The sequence below is a fragment of the Semicossyphus pulcher genome, unplaced genomic scaffold (genome assembly GCF_022749685.1).
Source record: "Semicossyphus pulcher isolate SPU_LCO1_2020_fin unplaced genomic scaffold, fSemPul1.0.p SCAF_18, whole genome shotgun sequence".
In the NCBI taxonomy this organism is placed as follows: Eukaryota; Metazoa; Chordata; class Actinopteri; order Labriformes; family Labridae; genus Semicossyphus; species Semicossyphus pulcher.
In genome coordinates, this window is record NW_027211691.1 from 19,252,907 (window position 1) to 19,269,016 (window position 16,110).

The 16,110-nt window shown below is 42.3% G+C and overlaps 2 protein-coding genes across 20 annotated transcripts in view; both read left to right on the top strand.

Moving 5' to 3' along the window:
* Nucleotides 1-481: 481 nt before the first annotated feature.
* LOC138596222 (poly(U)-binding-splicing factor PUF60-like) lies at nt 482-8,241 on the top strand. Of its 7 annotated transcripts, XM_069667841.1 has the most exons (12): nt 482-526; nt 1,107-1,203; nt 1,415-1,510; nt 1,630-1,719; nt 2,246-2,296; nt 3,412-3,573; nt 3,674-3,766; nt 5,172-5,385; nt 5,467-5,699; nt 6,340-6,472; nt 7,020-7,267; nt 7,360-8,241. In XM_069667841.1, exons 3-12 carry the CDS (start codon nt 1,433-1,435, stop codon nt 7,657-7,659), a joined length of 1,602 nt encoding a protein of 533 aa, XP_069523942.1. In that variant the 5' UTR covers nt 482-526; nt 1,107-1,203; nt 1,415-1,432; the 3' UTR covers nt 7,660-8,241. The 7 variants fall into 7 exon arrangements, with proteins under 7 accessions (XP_069523942.1, XP_069523938.1, XP_069523939.1 ...); XM_069667837.1 differs by lacking the exon at nt 1,107-1,203 and having other exon boundaries at nt 487-526; XM_069667838.1 differs by lacking the exon at nt 1,107-1,203 and having other exon boundaries at nt 487-526; nt 7,032-7,267.
* Nucleotides 8,242-9,393: 1,152 nt separating this feature from the next.
* scrib (scribble planar cell polarity protein) overlaps nt 9,394-16,110 on the top strand; it is a 64,556-nt gene continuing 57,839 nt past the window's right edge. For all 13 annotated transcript variants that reach the window (XM_069667045.1, XM_069667046.1, XM_069667034.1 and 10 more), the window contains exon 1: nt 9,394-10,393. In XM_069667045.1, the coding sequence (XP_069523146.1) occupies nt 10,235-10,393 (159 nt within the window). In that variant the 5' untranslated portion in view covers nt 9,394-10,234. The remainder of the gene's footprint in view (nt 10,394-16,110) is intronic.

A 16,110-nucleotide genomic window follows, 5' to 3' on the forward strand; every position in this document is an offset into this window, starting at 1 on the left:
CAAACATTGAGCTGGATCCTAAGAAATTGGTTTGATTTACTCTTAAAGAAGCATGGTTGATTCTGTTACAAGCATACACTAACCCAGTAATGTTACAAGCAATAACCTAATTAAGACCACTGCTTATGTTTTAAAGGGAGTAGCATGCCATACAATAACGTTAAGACACTCTACATATTAAAATATTGGAGTTTTGGAAATGACAAAATACAACACTTTTTACACGTTTCTGATGGCCATAATCTTTGGTCAGCGACCAAAACATAATATAATACAACTGAACTTACTAATAATGTCATAATATCTGTGGGTCATAAAGGTATTTATAAAGATATTTTTACGTTATTTGCATCACATTTCAACACGAAATGTACGAAGCCCAAACGTTGTATTCAAATGTCCACTCTATCATCGCGAGGTGTCCGTTATCGCGATATCTTTCATCGAAACCTTTGAGATCTCGCGAGCTTTGTGGCTTCAGGGCCTCTCCAAGAAGGTGTGCTTCATGGCGGTTACGGAGGCTGCGGTAAATAAATTTCACTTTAAACAGACGCAATTAACAATTTTCTACTACAATAGTCGATGCGTAGGTAATACATAATGTGTGGTAGAGCCTAATTAGGTAAAATATCCTGTAAATAAATAATACAGTTATCTCACTGGGGAAAACGGCTTGCTTCGCGCGCATTAGTAATGAATGCCTAACGTAAGCTAATGTCAGCTAGCTCCCTGCTAGCAACAAAGGTGGCGTTGTCGTAAGCTGAATAGAAACCAGGCCTTGCTGATCCTATAGTGCATTTAGTCTGAAATATGCAGTCAACTCACTTATGTATTTAAAGATGACTCGTAGAAATGTTCACATCTTTAGCAAAAAACAAACATTCGGCTAAAGTTTAACCTTAGCATGTTATTGCTAATTTAGCTAGCTAATCTTACGGTTGTGTCGGGATGAAATGCTTCATTAGCCGTCATGCGCATCACGCTAACGTTAGCCGACTAAGATCCAGGGTGAGATGGGCCGGCTATGTTTAGATTGCAATGTAAAATAATACTGGCTGCCTGTTTTTCTTATTGTTAGTCTGAAGGCATTTTTTATTTCCCACTAGAATTTGTTGAATTGTTAAAGCTTCCCCATCAGTCCTCTTCCCCTTGGGGGCTTTCCTGCCTCAGTCTGGTGGACCCAGCGATTAGCGGGTTGCGTAGGTAAGGAGTTCGTCCGGTCCCACCTGGCTAAAATCCGGGTGCATGTCCTGAATATGCTATATGCCTAAATGAAAATATGTGCTGTATGAGGTTATTTGACTTCTGGTTGCAATGCAGGAAATTTCATTTTAGTAGTTATGGATGTACATGCAGGCAGGTGTTTGAACTCTTGAACACTTTATTTTTATAAATTGCTATTTCTGAATTGCAGGGAGGTGAAGCTCTGACGATGGAGAATGGACAGGGCACAGGCTCCAAGCTTGGCCTTCCGCCTCTCACCCCAGAGCAGCAGGAGGCACTTCAGAGGGTAGGAGATACAGTATCTGCCTTAATGTTACCTGGTTCCTTGTGTGCATGTAAATGTAACCATATAGGTTTTTCTTTAATATGAATAATTTACATGAAATGGCTTTTCTACTCTCCTAGGCAAAGAAGTATGCCATGGAACAAAGCATTAAGAGTGTGTTGGTGAAGCAGACCATCGCCCATCAGCAGCAACAGCTCACCAACCTGCAGGTGAGATGTGTGAAATCTTTGGGTACTCTACCCAAAACAAGTTTCTAATGTATGTGTTGCCTGTGAGTCTTGATTCTAGATATAATATCTTAATCTTGTCATACATAAGTAACTCAGACATCTCTCAACTCAGAAGTCGGTTTCGGTTTGTGGTGTTCGATCAGTTTAGCCTTAAATTCCCTCCTCCACAACTCAGTGAAAAAGACCATGTAGATGTAGACCAGGTGCCCTCGCTATTGCTTCTGCTCTTTTTCAGATGGAGATCGTCATGAAGTCATTGGTTAACATGTTAAATGCTTTGCACTTTTAAAGGGGACTTGTTTATGTTTATTGCTGTGTGGTAATTTGTAATTTAGATAGGGGAGGCAACTCCCCAAACTGTATGTTGTTTAGAGGGAGTGTCTGAATATAGTGTTAGCTTAACCGCTCTTGTCTATCTAGCAAAGCAATGACAATTTTGAAAAAGCAAAGCTAAGGGATATCTAACCTACTTTTCAGCACTTTTTTCATCTTTACTGTCTTTCAGATGGCAGCAGTGACAATGGGCTTTGGAGATCCTCTCTCACCTTTACAATCGGTCAATAGATTATTAAATTTTTTTTCTGTGCGCATTCCCAATGGAAAAGGACTGTTAACCTTCTTTTACTGGTTGCTTTAGCAACAATCCCTGCCTTTTTATCTAAACAAAGAATGCATATTTTGTAAGAAACATGGCTTTCTACTGCTAGTCTACCAGCAATCATGTCCGTAAGCCTTTGTGAGATGAATAACTGGTGTTAATCTTTGGAGCTCTTATTTGTTTTTTTGAGTCGTATTGGGATAATTTGTATAAGAATTTTTCAACTAGAAAATATCCGAAGTTCTTTGGCTGTTAACAGGCTTTAATCGACTTTATCAAGGGTTTATATACGTAAAAAAGTCACTCCTCTTTGAAAAATATGCATTTTCTCCATTATAAAAACAGAAAATGCTTGGCATGGGACGAAAGAGGGATAGCAATCCCTTTAATGGACCAAACTGAGAGAACTGCTGAAACAGGGATCTTTTGGCCATCTCAAAGTCAAGTTTTTTTCTGTCAAAGAACAAGTCAACTTTCCTTGATTCATCATTAATTAGGCACATGCCATTTTTGTAGGCAATAGAATGAAATGAGCAAAAGCAGACTATCATCAGGCATCAATAATACACAGCAACTTACGGTGGTTAAGCCACACCTCCCCTTAAGCTTGAGAAGAAAGTTTGAAATGCTTTCATCAAGACTTTGTATGGATTTCGTTTGAACTCCACGATTACTTTTGTTACCTTACTTGCATCCCCGGACTACAGGTCAGTTACTGAAGCCAAATATTTGTGAGGGCTGTGCATGTCAATCACTTTAGTGTGTTTTCCTCCATTTGTCTGTTCAAAAGTAACAGAAAAGAGACCATATTGTAATTACAAGTGGTTACATCAATATTTTATAACTGTTATTCATGTAAGCATTTTATCACAATGTTCTGTCCATTATTTACAGTATCCCATTATTACCCTATTTACCTGTCCAGACCCCCTAACTTTAAATTGGCCTCTTAACTATTATTGGGGATAGCAAGCACAGTAGAAAATACACATTTATTGCTATTAATGTGTGTGTTTGTCCTCCTTTCTTTTTCTCTCTAATTCTTATCATGTGTTGTTTTCCCTGGTTGGCAGGTGGCAGCTCAGCGGCAACGTGCTCTAGCCATCATGTGTCGGGTGTATGTGGGCTCCATATACTATGAGCTTGGTGAGGACACCATCAGACAGGCCTTTGCCCCCTTCGGCCCAATCAAGAGCATTGACATGTCCTGGGATTCTGTTACAATGAAACACAAGGTCAGTGTCAAGCTCTTCCAGTTTGATTTGAACGGTTTGTAGTTAACAAGTCATCAGTGTTGATGTTTTGTTTGTCGTGCACTTCTTTTTGACTGTGCAGGGGTTTGCTTTTGTGGAGTACGATGTGCCAGAAGCTGCTCAGCTGGCTCTGGAGCAGATGAACTCGGTCATGTTGGGAGGAAGAAACATTAAGGTAAGTTGTCCGGAGGTATGAGTATCTCATGAGTTCCTGGTATAAAAGGAAACAGCTTTAAATAATACATATTCTATATAATTTTGGCGTAGGTTGACTGTGGGGTTTTTGAATTATTCCTCTTCCTAAATTTTTGATGACTTGTGAAATTACTCACATGTGACTAATTTCTCTGTCTCTCTTTGCTTGTCTGCCTTTGATTTCCAGGTGCGTGTGTTTTTTGTATGTGTGGGTGCGTGTTTAGTGTATTGTCTGTCTGTCTGTGTGTTTGTGTGTTATGCTTCCATGATTTCATCAAAGCTATTTTAGCGACCAGGATTCCCAGCGGCGCGCGGCGTCACTCTGTACCCATGATGGGCTGATGATGGGCTGCGCCTGGTTGGTGTTGCTTGGCCGCCCCATCTGTAGTACAGATCCCAGTCGCACATAGATACTCGTCTTACAGAGAGAGCTCAGATCTTTTGCAAAAGGCAGGAAGTTGTCAGTGTGCGTAGCTTTAGATTGATACATGCGTCCCCCTTTTGCTGTTGCCACCAGCTCAGCTTGTCACATATAGTCAGAGCTGCATGTTCTTGTTTGATTGTGTCGGTTAGTTTCAAAATTCAGTTTGTATTTTAAATTAAGTGATATTTTCTACTATGGAAATGGAAAGTTGTTTTTTCATTATTGTACAGAGGGCTGTGTAAATTTAACTTAACTCATTAAGAAGAATATCCCAGATAGACTCTAGTTTGTTAAAGTTAAAGTTTTGAATATTTGTACTTATTTAAAATGAGATGGCTCTGAAATATGCTTGTGATCGACTGCGATCTGCAGAGTATTATCCTCCATTAAGTGTTTTGGTAATGTCTTGAAAAGATGGAAGTTAAAGTTAGTGTTTTGTATCTGGTGATACTATCAGAGTAATAGAAAAACAATGACTTGAAGTTTTAAATGCTTTTCAGATCCCAGAACTTCTTTATCAAATCTTCTAAGACAGGGGTGGCCAACTCTGCTCCTGGAGAGCTACCCTCCTGCATATTTTAGGGTTCTCCGTACTCTTAACACACCTGATTTGAATGTTTTGCTCATTATCAATCCTCTGAGAAGCTTCAGTTTGTTGATAACGAGCAGATCGTTCAAATCAGGAGTATGGAGAAACCTAACAGAGGCAGGAAGGTAGCTCTCCAGGAGCAGGGTTGGCCACCCCTGTTTTAAGGGTATATAATGGATGTGTTCCTCAACATAACCAGAGATTAGTTGACAGCATAGCCTTGTGTAATGGTTGTAGGAGGCAAGTGGCTTTGATTAAACTCGGTGGCTACTGAATTTCAGCTCTGCAGGGACTTAGTTTGCGGTAGTGCGTTCTCGGTTGGAGCTGTAAACACCGTACTCAGTAGCCCTGCTGGTATTATCTGTGCTATAGGTTGGGCGGCCAAGTAACATCGGTCAGGCGCAACCCATCATTGACCAGCTGGCAGAGGAGGCGCGCGCCTTTAACCGGATCTACGTGGCATCAGTCCACCCTGACCTGTCAGACGATGACATCAAGAGTGTGTTTGAGGCCTTCGGAAGGATCAAGTCTTGCACGTTAGCCAGAGACCCCACCACAGGGCGACACAGAGGCTTTGGCTTCATTGGTGAGCTGGAGGGCCGTCTTTCGCTCGTGCTCTCAGTGTTGCCTATGCTCTGCTACTAACTACTATTTTATTCACTTACAGAGTATGAAAAGCCTCAGTCAGCCCTGGACGCTGTGTCTTCTATGAACCTCTTTGACCTGGGGGGTCAGTACCTACGGGTGGGCAAAGCAGTGACTCCGCCCATGCCCCTACTGACCCCCACGACCCCTGGTGGTCTGCCGCCTGCTGCAGCTGTGGCTGCGGCGGCAGCCACCGCTAAGATAACGGCCCAGGCAAGTATGAATCCCTTCCAAAGGGATTTAATGGCCTTCCAGGTAAATATAACCCAGATCTAGCTAGAATTGACACCAAAAGCACAGATTATATGGGCATAGAGTTTTGATTGAGGTGACTGGGAGAAGGCCAGTTTTGTAGCGATCATATAAAAACACTAGTTGCCCTGACTCAGTGTCAATTTAACAGCCCTTAAATATAACACTTTCTGGGCTGAAACTTTTTTTTATGTAGTTTAATGTGTTCAAAACACAAACGGTGTATGTACATGTACATGTTTGTGTACATTGTACAGTAACTAAGTGATAAAAGCTCCTCCCATTCACTGATTGGGTGTGTAAGCTAAGAGTCTTCTCTCTTAGTTAGCACAAACACATTGACAGCTACTTTTCAGTGTGAACAGTAACAATGATTAACCAGACAGTTGTGTTCCTTGTATATTTTGCCATGATTGAAAGGTTAATATGACTGCTGTATACAGTATTTATGATTTATTTATTAAGACTAATCTATGACTGGATTCAGTAAATGTGTACTGACTTAATGTTTGACTTTGATTCTCACTAAGAGAGTTGAGGTTGAGCTCACTCTGTGCCATGCTTTGTGATTGTTGACTGTGCTGCCTTGTGCTGTGTTCTGTGTGTTTCCCTTACCTAATGTCTTCGGCCCCCCTCTCTTAAGGAGGCTGTAGCTGGCGCTTCAGTCCTGGGGGCGTTGGCTGCGCCCCAGCTACTCAGTCAGCAAATGGGAATACCTCAGGCTGTCATGGCTGCCCAGGCACCCGGGGTCATCACAGGTGTGTACCAAGACATGAGTGAGTGCTCATTTTTTATAAAACAGGATGTTAAAAGATTTTAAATGTGCTAAGTTAAAACATGCAGCTTTAAAGGAAATGTAACTTTACAGGGTTTTACCTATTGATTTTAAACTTACATTTACTTATGTAAATATGCATTGTTTTCTTTGCACCAATCTATTGATCTAAAGTCAGTATATCTAACTTTCCCCTATATCTATGTTCGTGCAGACCTGATTTTTTTAAGTTCCTTTATGGAGTCGTTAAAATGTGTAAATGTGTTAATTGATGAAAGTTAACTTGCTAAACTGTGTGTCGGCACTGGGTGATTTCTGTGGTACAAAATGCTAAATAAGGAACCACATTTTTGGGTTATATTTAAGATTTGTACCACAAATCCAGCGTCTTGCTAATTAGTACAGCCAGCCTTCTTCTTGTATCTTAAAATAAAGTTTGGTTGATTATCAGCTCATGTTGGCACAATATCCTAAAGTATTAATTTCACTGTGGTTGTTTTATGCTTTTAGCGTGTTCCCATTGACTGCATGTCTGCCTTTTCTTTAAGGTGTGACTCCAGTGCGTCCTCCTATACCAGTGCTTCCCCAGGTCGGTCTTGTGAACCCCGTGCTCGCATCACCGCCAGTCCTGTCAAATCAAGCTGGTGGCTCCAACCAGCAAGAGAGGAAAGAAGAGAAAGAGGAGATGCTGCAGGACGGTACAGGGCAGGAGATGTTGAGTGACCAAGAGCACATGAGCATCTCGGGCAGCAGTGCCAGACACATGGTGATGCAGAAACTGCTTAGAAAATCAGAGGTGAGATGTGGCAAATAAAAGCTTTTATCCTTTTTTTTAAATTGAAGTCAGTTACTTTTACCTTTTTAAAATCTTGCCTTGCTCCCCTCTAGTCCACGGTGATGGTGCTTCGAAATATGGTCGGCCCAGAGGACATTGACGACGACCTGGAGGGCGAGGTCACAGAAGAGTGCGGGAAATTTGGCTCCGTCAACAGAGTCATCATTTACCAAGAAAAACAAGGAGAGGAGGAGGATGCAGATATCATTGTCAAAATCTTTGTAGAGTTTTCCATGGCCTCCGAGATGAACAAAGCCATCCAGGCCCTCAACGACCGCTGGTTCGGAGGTCGCAAAGTTGTTGCAGAGGTGTACGACCAAGACCGTTTCAACAGCAGTGATCTCTCTGCCTAGAAAGGTCTGAAGTGGTTCACCAGCAACAATCCTAATACCTGTTGCCCCAAATCGTTTCAGCCACAGTCACTGCAGCTAGAGATGCGGGTCTCTGAAACTTGTAATTACGTTTTTATTTCCTTTTTTTTTTTTTAATCACTGTTGATATTAATGTTAAATACCCCATTGGGTGATTCATTAAATATATTTACATGTCATATTTTGCTTTGTGATCTGTAAAAACCTGTTTTTTTTTCTTGGTGCAAGTTTCAATTTTTTGTATTCCAACCTTGTAAAACATTTGAGTTTTCCTGTTTTTGCTCCTTTTGTTTTTGTCTTTCATAAATTTGCCGGGACATGAAAACATTTTTTTTTCTTTCTACAATTAAAGGTTTTTGTTTGTCCATGAAAAAGTGTTGCAATTGTTTTTGTTACACCTGGTTATTCATGAAGATATTTGGAAAAACGTTTTTTGTTATGATTGTTGAACAAAGGATAGGATTTAAAAACATGTACATAAACCAATTACATAAATACATGTACTTACTACTCCTTACGTTGTTGTACAGGGAATTCACTTTTAATAAAATCCCAGAATATCAATTGCAGGGTTTGCAGTTTTTACACTGATCATATGAGGTCTTACTCTTTGTTGGCATAGTTTATGAATGGTTTGCCTTGTAAAGATGGGTTTCCCTTTCGTGGCAGCTGCATCATTAATTATTTTGCACTGCACTTTGGAGAGAATATTCCCCTTTCAAGGCTTATTTTATAGTCCTGCTTCTCTGCTGTAGCATCATAACTTAAATTTATGCCAGTCATTTGCTCACTAAAGTTCAGGAGAGGAACCCTTAACATAAGGGAGAATGTAAGTGGATGTTAAACAACTTCTTTGTGTGACCTTGAAGACAGATATTATTGCGTAACATGTCACACAACAGTAAATTCACCATTGCGATATCAAAAAATAAGACCGAACAAACATTTCTCAATAACTCAAACTGCTTTTTCAATTACAGCAGCAAAACGGAGGAATGCTATCCCCACAAGTATTTAAGTGTATTAGCTTTCATTGATCTAAAAGTTTGGAAGACAGAGTCATATTGTCATTAAGGTCTGATTATACCTCCTATTAGTGTATGAATTATTATTTTTTTTAATGTTATATCTGCATTATGTACACACATAGGGACAACAGAATTAAAGAAGGCTCGTGTTATATTCTGTGCAATTAACTTAATGTACATCCTATAAATTAATGAAATTAATTGAAGCAAAAAACATCAAATTGACTACAGATAGATGCGGGGTTTTGTTCAGATTTGTTCTCAAGGACTCAGGACATGGAAAACTTTGAATGTCTACATGCACACCATAGTAGAGCCCTTTTCAGTTATGTAACTAATGCATGCAACTAAATGCGTGGCACATGACAGGAAAAAATATTCCTAAGTCGGTTGATGCAGCAAAAAATTACATTTTAATCAATTAAAAAGCAGTGTAGATGTCGGGCAATTTACTCAAGGAAATGTTATAATTTTATAAAATGGATAATGGTTTAGTTAGTAGAACTGTTACCAGTTGAAGGTAACTAGTACCTGCCGCTAGGTGGAGCTATAGTGTCTCCAGCCACAGAGGCAGAAGTTCCGTGTGGCCTCTGCTCCAGCTCAAACCGAGCCCAGCCCCCAACACGCCAAACCGGCCTGCCTCGGCTCCACAAGGGGAGGGATGCGCGGCAGTTGCTGAAGCTCCGTCTCTCGTTGCTGGCATTTTACCTTCGTCGCACTAAAACAACAGTCTCCGGGCAGCTTTTTAATGCCTACTGGGATGTTGCCACGACACACAATTGGAAGAAGGTGTTTCCGTAGTTTTTGTTATACTAGTGTAAGCTAACGGCAGTTAGCACAAAGGCGCTCAGTCAGCTACTAGCCGATAGTAGCTAACTGTTACTAGCTTGCTAACAACACAGCCGGTGAGGACGAGCACATCATCGCGCAGCCATACCCAGGTTAACCTCTGCGGAGTCGCTCCATGGGTAATGTTAACTGTTAGGTGGTAATAATTTATCTGTAACCTATGTCATGTGGTTGTGAAAGCAGTCGTCACTCATGACTAGGATACTAAAAGCAACGTCTCTGCATCGCTGGGTCGTTGGATACATGTTCTTAAGCTAGCCACGACAGAGCTCTCGGTCTCATACAGGGATGTTGGCGGTAGCAATACCAGCTAACGTTTCTCCGTCTCTGTGAAGAAGTGAGTACAAGAAGTGAGGAAACACTTAAGCCAAGTGGGAGATCTCATTTTTGTTTATGTTAATTGTAATTCCGGGTTGGATGACGCGAAGACGCTGACAATCCTTCAGCACGACTGAACTGAAACTGGGAATATCGCTAACAGATCGAAGGGATTATTTTTGTCTCTAAGTGGATTTTGGCCTCCTGTTCTGGATCGCCGTGGGAACATAGTACGTGCTTTGACATTGAGGGTACCCACTCCCTCCAAAAAACCTCTTTCCCACCGACCTTCCCCCCTGCTTCACCCTCCAATGCGGAGATTTCAGTAGCACCGGCAACCAGATCCCCCTCGGCGGCCGGACATGCTGAAGTGTATCCCCCTGTGGCGCTGCAACCGCCACGTCGAGTCGGTGGACAAGCGGCATTGCAGCTTGCAGACGGTCCCCGATGAGGTGTTCCGCTACAGCCGCAGCCTGGAAGAGCTTCTCCTCGATGCCAACCAACTCAAAGAGCTACCAAAGGTATGCAGACCAAGGTGACGTTAGACCAAGAACGTCATCTGTTTGTCATCAGTGATCTGTAATATTTCCATGACTAAAGTTGATGGCTTTCTGGCTTAAATTAACCCTGTGCCACAGCACCCTTAATATAAAGTAGAGTTCACTGAACCTTTGTGAAAATGCTACTTCCAAGCGACATGAGCAAATAAGTTTACATGACATCACCTGCCCAGGTACTTCCTCCTAAACAAGCCTTCCTTATTTCCCAGGAAATGGGTTTGGCCTTTCTGCATTGCAGTGCTGCTACAACCTCAGATAATGATAACAAAAAGGCCACAACACTATACACACTACCTTTGAAGATCTAGTCATAAACTAGATAATGCTGTTCCTGATAACTGCCGCCCATGTTGGATAATAGGGTGATAATCAAAATGGACAAGGGTGATGGGATGTACTATTCAGTGCATGCTTGGTCTGCTTCATGTTTCGAGGGACTAGCCCTGACCAAAACAGCTGGCACTCAACGCATTGCCTGTAGTAATGGCATTGGTTGCCAGTTGGATTGGATGCAGTGTGGGAAGGCATGCGTGGAATGAATTGCGATGCTGTCCCCACCCACACGCCCACTATGTGAAACATGACAAAAGTTCCAAAGAGTTTATTTTAAGGAGAGCAGAGTGGTTGATGGTCTGTTTTCCCTGTACGTCTCCAGAACTGAGAAACAAAGCACTCGCTGGCTGGACTTTCCTTGTTTTATTCAGTTCAACGAGGCATTGTTTATTATTAGCACAAGGCACTGACTGTGATTGTGATAGAGCAGGGAGTTTGAATGAATAGACTGGTTAGTAAAGGACATTGCCCGTCTCTTACATTTCATGGCCTTTGCCTGGTGGTGAAAGGGACAAGTTGCACACTTGCTAATGAAGATTGTTAACAAGTTGAGGTCAACAGAGACTGACGTGTTGACAAAGCACAGCCTGTTACCTTCTGGGAATCACAAACAATAGAACGTGCTTGTTCGTGCTCCAGCAATGGAGACATTTCTTTTGGAGAATAGCCCCTTTAATTGCTTTGACATGTGTTTTTTTACACATAAGAGAGCTTGTTGTAGATCAGCCCTCTAAAAGTTCCTTTGATAAAAGATGGCCTTGTGCATAACTACTCTGAGGACACAGATTTTGCCTTTGGTGATTGGCCCAGATGGTTGGAGAGCTAATCAAAAAGACACACTTACAGTTGTTGCTGAATATTAACAAGAGTTGTTCTGATACCAATGCTAGTATTTGAAAAGCCTCTGACTCAGCCTAAAATGCATGTTGGGAATCGGCGTATGCCAGTGTATGCTCCCAAAAAGAGACAGTTACACAGATTAAAGCAGTGAAACAAAAACTCTGTCTTTCTCAGACGCATTTTGCACAAAACGGAACATTTAAAGGGGCAGTAGGCCAAGCTGCTGCGAGATGTTTGTAGATGCTCAGCTCAGTTTTAAGGTTAGGCTCTCCTCATTTTCATCATTCATGGGTTTTTACCTGGAGCCAAATTATCTACAGAGGTCTCACACGAGAGAGATTTGTAAAGAAAAATCCCTGTTATACAACGATACAATCATATCACATCCATAAAATGTTAATATTACACAGCAGTAATGTTATTTTTCTTATATAAAAAGATCTCTATCTTCTGATTTGCAAATTCACACACTAAATAATAATGTAAAATCTGTATTATGAAGGAAATGGTGTTCAAGCATCTCTATCTGACACGTCTTCAGTTTAGTTAGGGCCTTACTTTGCACACAAACTGAGGCCCACTTTTCCCGACAAGGCTTACCTGCAGACAGTTGTTGCGATTGCACCACTTAGCTCATACCTGTCAGATATCCACAGTGTATCTGGTGCACAGCCCCTGAAACACTGAGTGACAGATACACCCAAACACTCTGGCGCAGACAGCCAACCGCCAGTCTCTCCGTGTGGCGCAGGCTTCAACCGGGAGACATAAATGCGTGCTGACAGAATGTCTCGTGTGGTCGCGGTGAATGCGTAGCGTGCAGACACAAAGCATATGGGCCCTCTCTCTGGTCCTCAGAGTCAGCGGGGCTTCAGCGAGGGAGCGGTGTGAGAGGTCAGGCATGTACGGGGTTTGGAACAAGGGCACTGTCTGTATGATGAATGACATTACCATAATAAGCTCATAAGTGAGTAAGAATGTCTTTATGCATTTATGTGCTCCTTCCCTGTCATTGTGTATTCATGTCAACATCCAGGGTCAGTTTTGCTCATCAGTTTTTTCTATGCGCCTGTGAACAGAAAAGGTGTGGAGGAATTGTGGAATAATTGGCTGCACCTCCACATACATAATGCCATGGATGGAGAATAATCTGCTCACAAACCGTCACTCCTTTTCGCTGCAAACCTGGAGCAGTCATAAACGAAACAATCAATACATCCATTAATGTTGTCTATAGAGGTGTTAGGTTTGGTGCTGCTTAGGATGGAGAGGTCTAGATGGTGTCGGTCGGGGTTTAACATAGTGAACAGATGGAGATTTAGTCGTCCTGACAGTTTCTTAAGTTTGCTGTGACTCACCCCCACCGCACTGCCCACCAATCTTAGATTATACTCTCAGCCGTAGTGATGCCTCCTTTTGCCACATCAAGAACATTTTAGGTTTGTAAAAATAGAAACAAAGTTGTTTTTGTCAGATCTAGGTTGAGATTGTATCCAGGCAGTCATCATACTACATTAACAAGTGACATATCTGGATGGAGTTTAGAGAACCTGTTAAGTAGCAGGTGGTCAGGAATTCCCCTCATGCACATACGTCCTTAGCTCTTAATGCTGTGTTGTGGCAGTTTTCACCCAGCATTAAAACTAATCTCAGATAGTCCGTACGGGTTCTCTTGCTTTTATGTAGTTTTAACATAAAGGAGCCAGTAAAACTCTAAAGTTCATATTAATTTGCAGACCTGCTTCTTGCAGATGAAGCTCTTATATTTATTATTTATTACATAATTAATTGTGAAACATCTGGTTAAAAATACACGCCCTTGATCCACATTTCCTCCACCTTCTCAGTGTTTTCAGCCGGGAAAGTTTGCATCAGGTGATCTGAATTTCTCCTTTGCCGCTATGGAAAAACTACCCCTGCCTCAAAGATCATGTTGAGGAAGAGGGAATTATCTTTTTAGCATTCTCAAGTCCCATGACAGGTTACAAAGAAGTCCATTCACAACTCTGATTGCCCTCCACCCCCCTCCTCATCATATCCAATGTCATGGCTCTTTTGTGTCTCTTGTGTGCACTGCCCCTGACCAGGCGTACATTAAGTCTGCAAGCATATCATAACCCAGATTAGCGCTTTCAAGATTCTTTGTAGGTCAGTTCCACCTGCTGAAAAATACAAGGAGGTCGCTTTTTTTGGAGAAGGCTGCAGGTGCTTTGCAGCAGCCCAAAAACAGCTCTAACACATGAACACAGCCGCGTATATCAACTTGTTTTCCATGTTTTCCATTGTTGAAATAGGGAACGAATCCCTGATGGGTGTGTCCTCATTACACTTTGCAAAACAGGTTTTATGCTTGTCGCTCCCTGTATTATTACCTAATAGGATCTTCCAGATACACTTCATATGTTACAGTACACATTTCCTGCCTTAACACCTGCCACAACCAGAAATATTAGAACTGTTACAACTAGTAGCTATAAATCTACAGTATGACTGCCACCTGTGACTTTGGAGGTCATAACAAGGGGAAAAAAGGGAACATGAGATGTGTAGATATGTAGTTGTTTGAATTAAGAGGAAGTGTATACAAATAGGAAGCATGACAGTGCAATGTTTTTGACCCTCTATCACCCGTGCCCTGCGTTATACGTGCGCTAACAGAGCTCTTGCTAAAGGGCAGATTAGGGCTTCGACCAGCCGTGAAAATGCCCCTCAGCACCACATCTTTTTTTTACCCTCCCCCTCTTCATACAGGCCAGTGCGTCTCAGCGTACGCTTCCTCTGGGATCTGCTTTTCTGCCGTTTGGGTCTCCTTTCAAGCACATAAATGCTGTGATAAAAATCGGACTGCTTTTCTTCTCTAGTCCCTTGTGTATTTTCAGCCTCAGGTCAAGAGAAACCCAAATTAGGCCCCTCACTCAGCTCCTGCTCAATGTGAATTGGTCTGCTATTGTTTAGCCGAGCTTGAACGGTGAAGCGTGTCTTTGTTTTATGTATTTTTATAATTGTTAAAGATTGAAAAATGGCACCGCCAATTGAGGATGACCGATGCTCCACCCATGTACTGTATAATGCGTGAGAGAAATGCAGACTTTCCGAGCTCGAGATCCAAAAGTTTGCTTCTTACTGAGAGAAGTTTGGTTTAAAAATCTAGGACACTTCACGTTGTGACCTTGTAGTCTACTGTTGAGCTCTGCAGTCCATCTCCTCTCCCCAAGTTTCCAGTTAACTCTACAGGAGAGCCCTGGTTTGTCTCTCCCCTGTGACTGGCTGAACAAGGCTAGGACCAAAGATAAATTACACCTGCCACCGGCCTCTCTGCGGTAAAACCACAGTCGTTCTTTCGGCTCAGCTCTTTGTCTCACTCTTCATTCCTGCTTTGGGAAAGCGTTTTGAAGCCTGAGGTACTTTTGTTCAGAAAGTGTGAACGGATCTAAAGGAAGATTTGTTGTTTTGTTTTCTCACACCAGACTACAAGATTTCGTCAATTTGTGGTTGTAATTGACTCTACCCCTTTTCTGATTGTGAAAAAAAACATCCGAGAGAAAAACAGAAGTAGAGGTTTTAAAATCTTTTGTAGTCCGTACAGAGCCAGGCTGTATCACAGTGCCTGGAAAGTGAAAGAGAGGCCATGAAGACACAGCAATGTGAGAGATCTGGCTTTCTTTTTGATGCAAGAGCACATTCAGCAGGTTTCTTTGTCTGAGCTGATGACCAGCTGGTCTCACATCCTGCCTGCCCCCCTCCCCTCCCCCAATCTGGTGGGACAGAGTGGTAGAGGGAGGTGTGTGTTCGAGTGAGAGAGTGAGGGAGTATGTAGTGGTAGTGGTGGGGGGGGTGTCTTTTATACCGCAGATGGATTAACAGGAGAAGGGGGGCTATGGCACCTACACTAGAGGAAGGGATCAGGAAGCTGAGCTCCACTGATCCCCGCTCCTCTGGGGCTCTTGGTGTTCGGGTCATCCATCCATCCATGAGTCTGTGCTGACATGCCGTGTCAGGTGGGAAAGGAGCAGTAGAGACGTGGTCTCAGAGCTAACAGCTGGTCCCCTGGAGACTCCTGCTGCACAGTGTGGATGGATCTTCTGCTCTTCTGTCTGAAAAGCACACACACACACCCCTCCCTCCTTTTATCCCTGACACTTTGAGAAATCGTGCCGTTTTTCTGGAGGACGTCAGCAATGTTAACAGTAGAAATATCAAGCCTACAGTACAAAACACATTGCTGCTGGAAGAACCGTATTAAGACGGCTACCTCAAGTGTTACCTGCACACCAGTAGTAGCAAGGTGCATGTGGACGTGCTGCTAAAATGTAGAGATTTACTGCTTTTCTGTCTTTCGTTGCGCTCAGCGTTTTAGCTTTTTTAAGAATATTTAAGCATCTACAAATAAAAGTTTTTAAATGAATCAATATTGGTAATATTCCTTGTTTTCCAGCCTGCTTAAGTTGGAGAAAAAACACTCCACATTATACATCCCCTTCATTATAATCTTTGTTCCCCCCTGT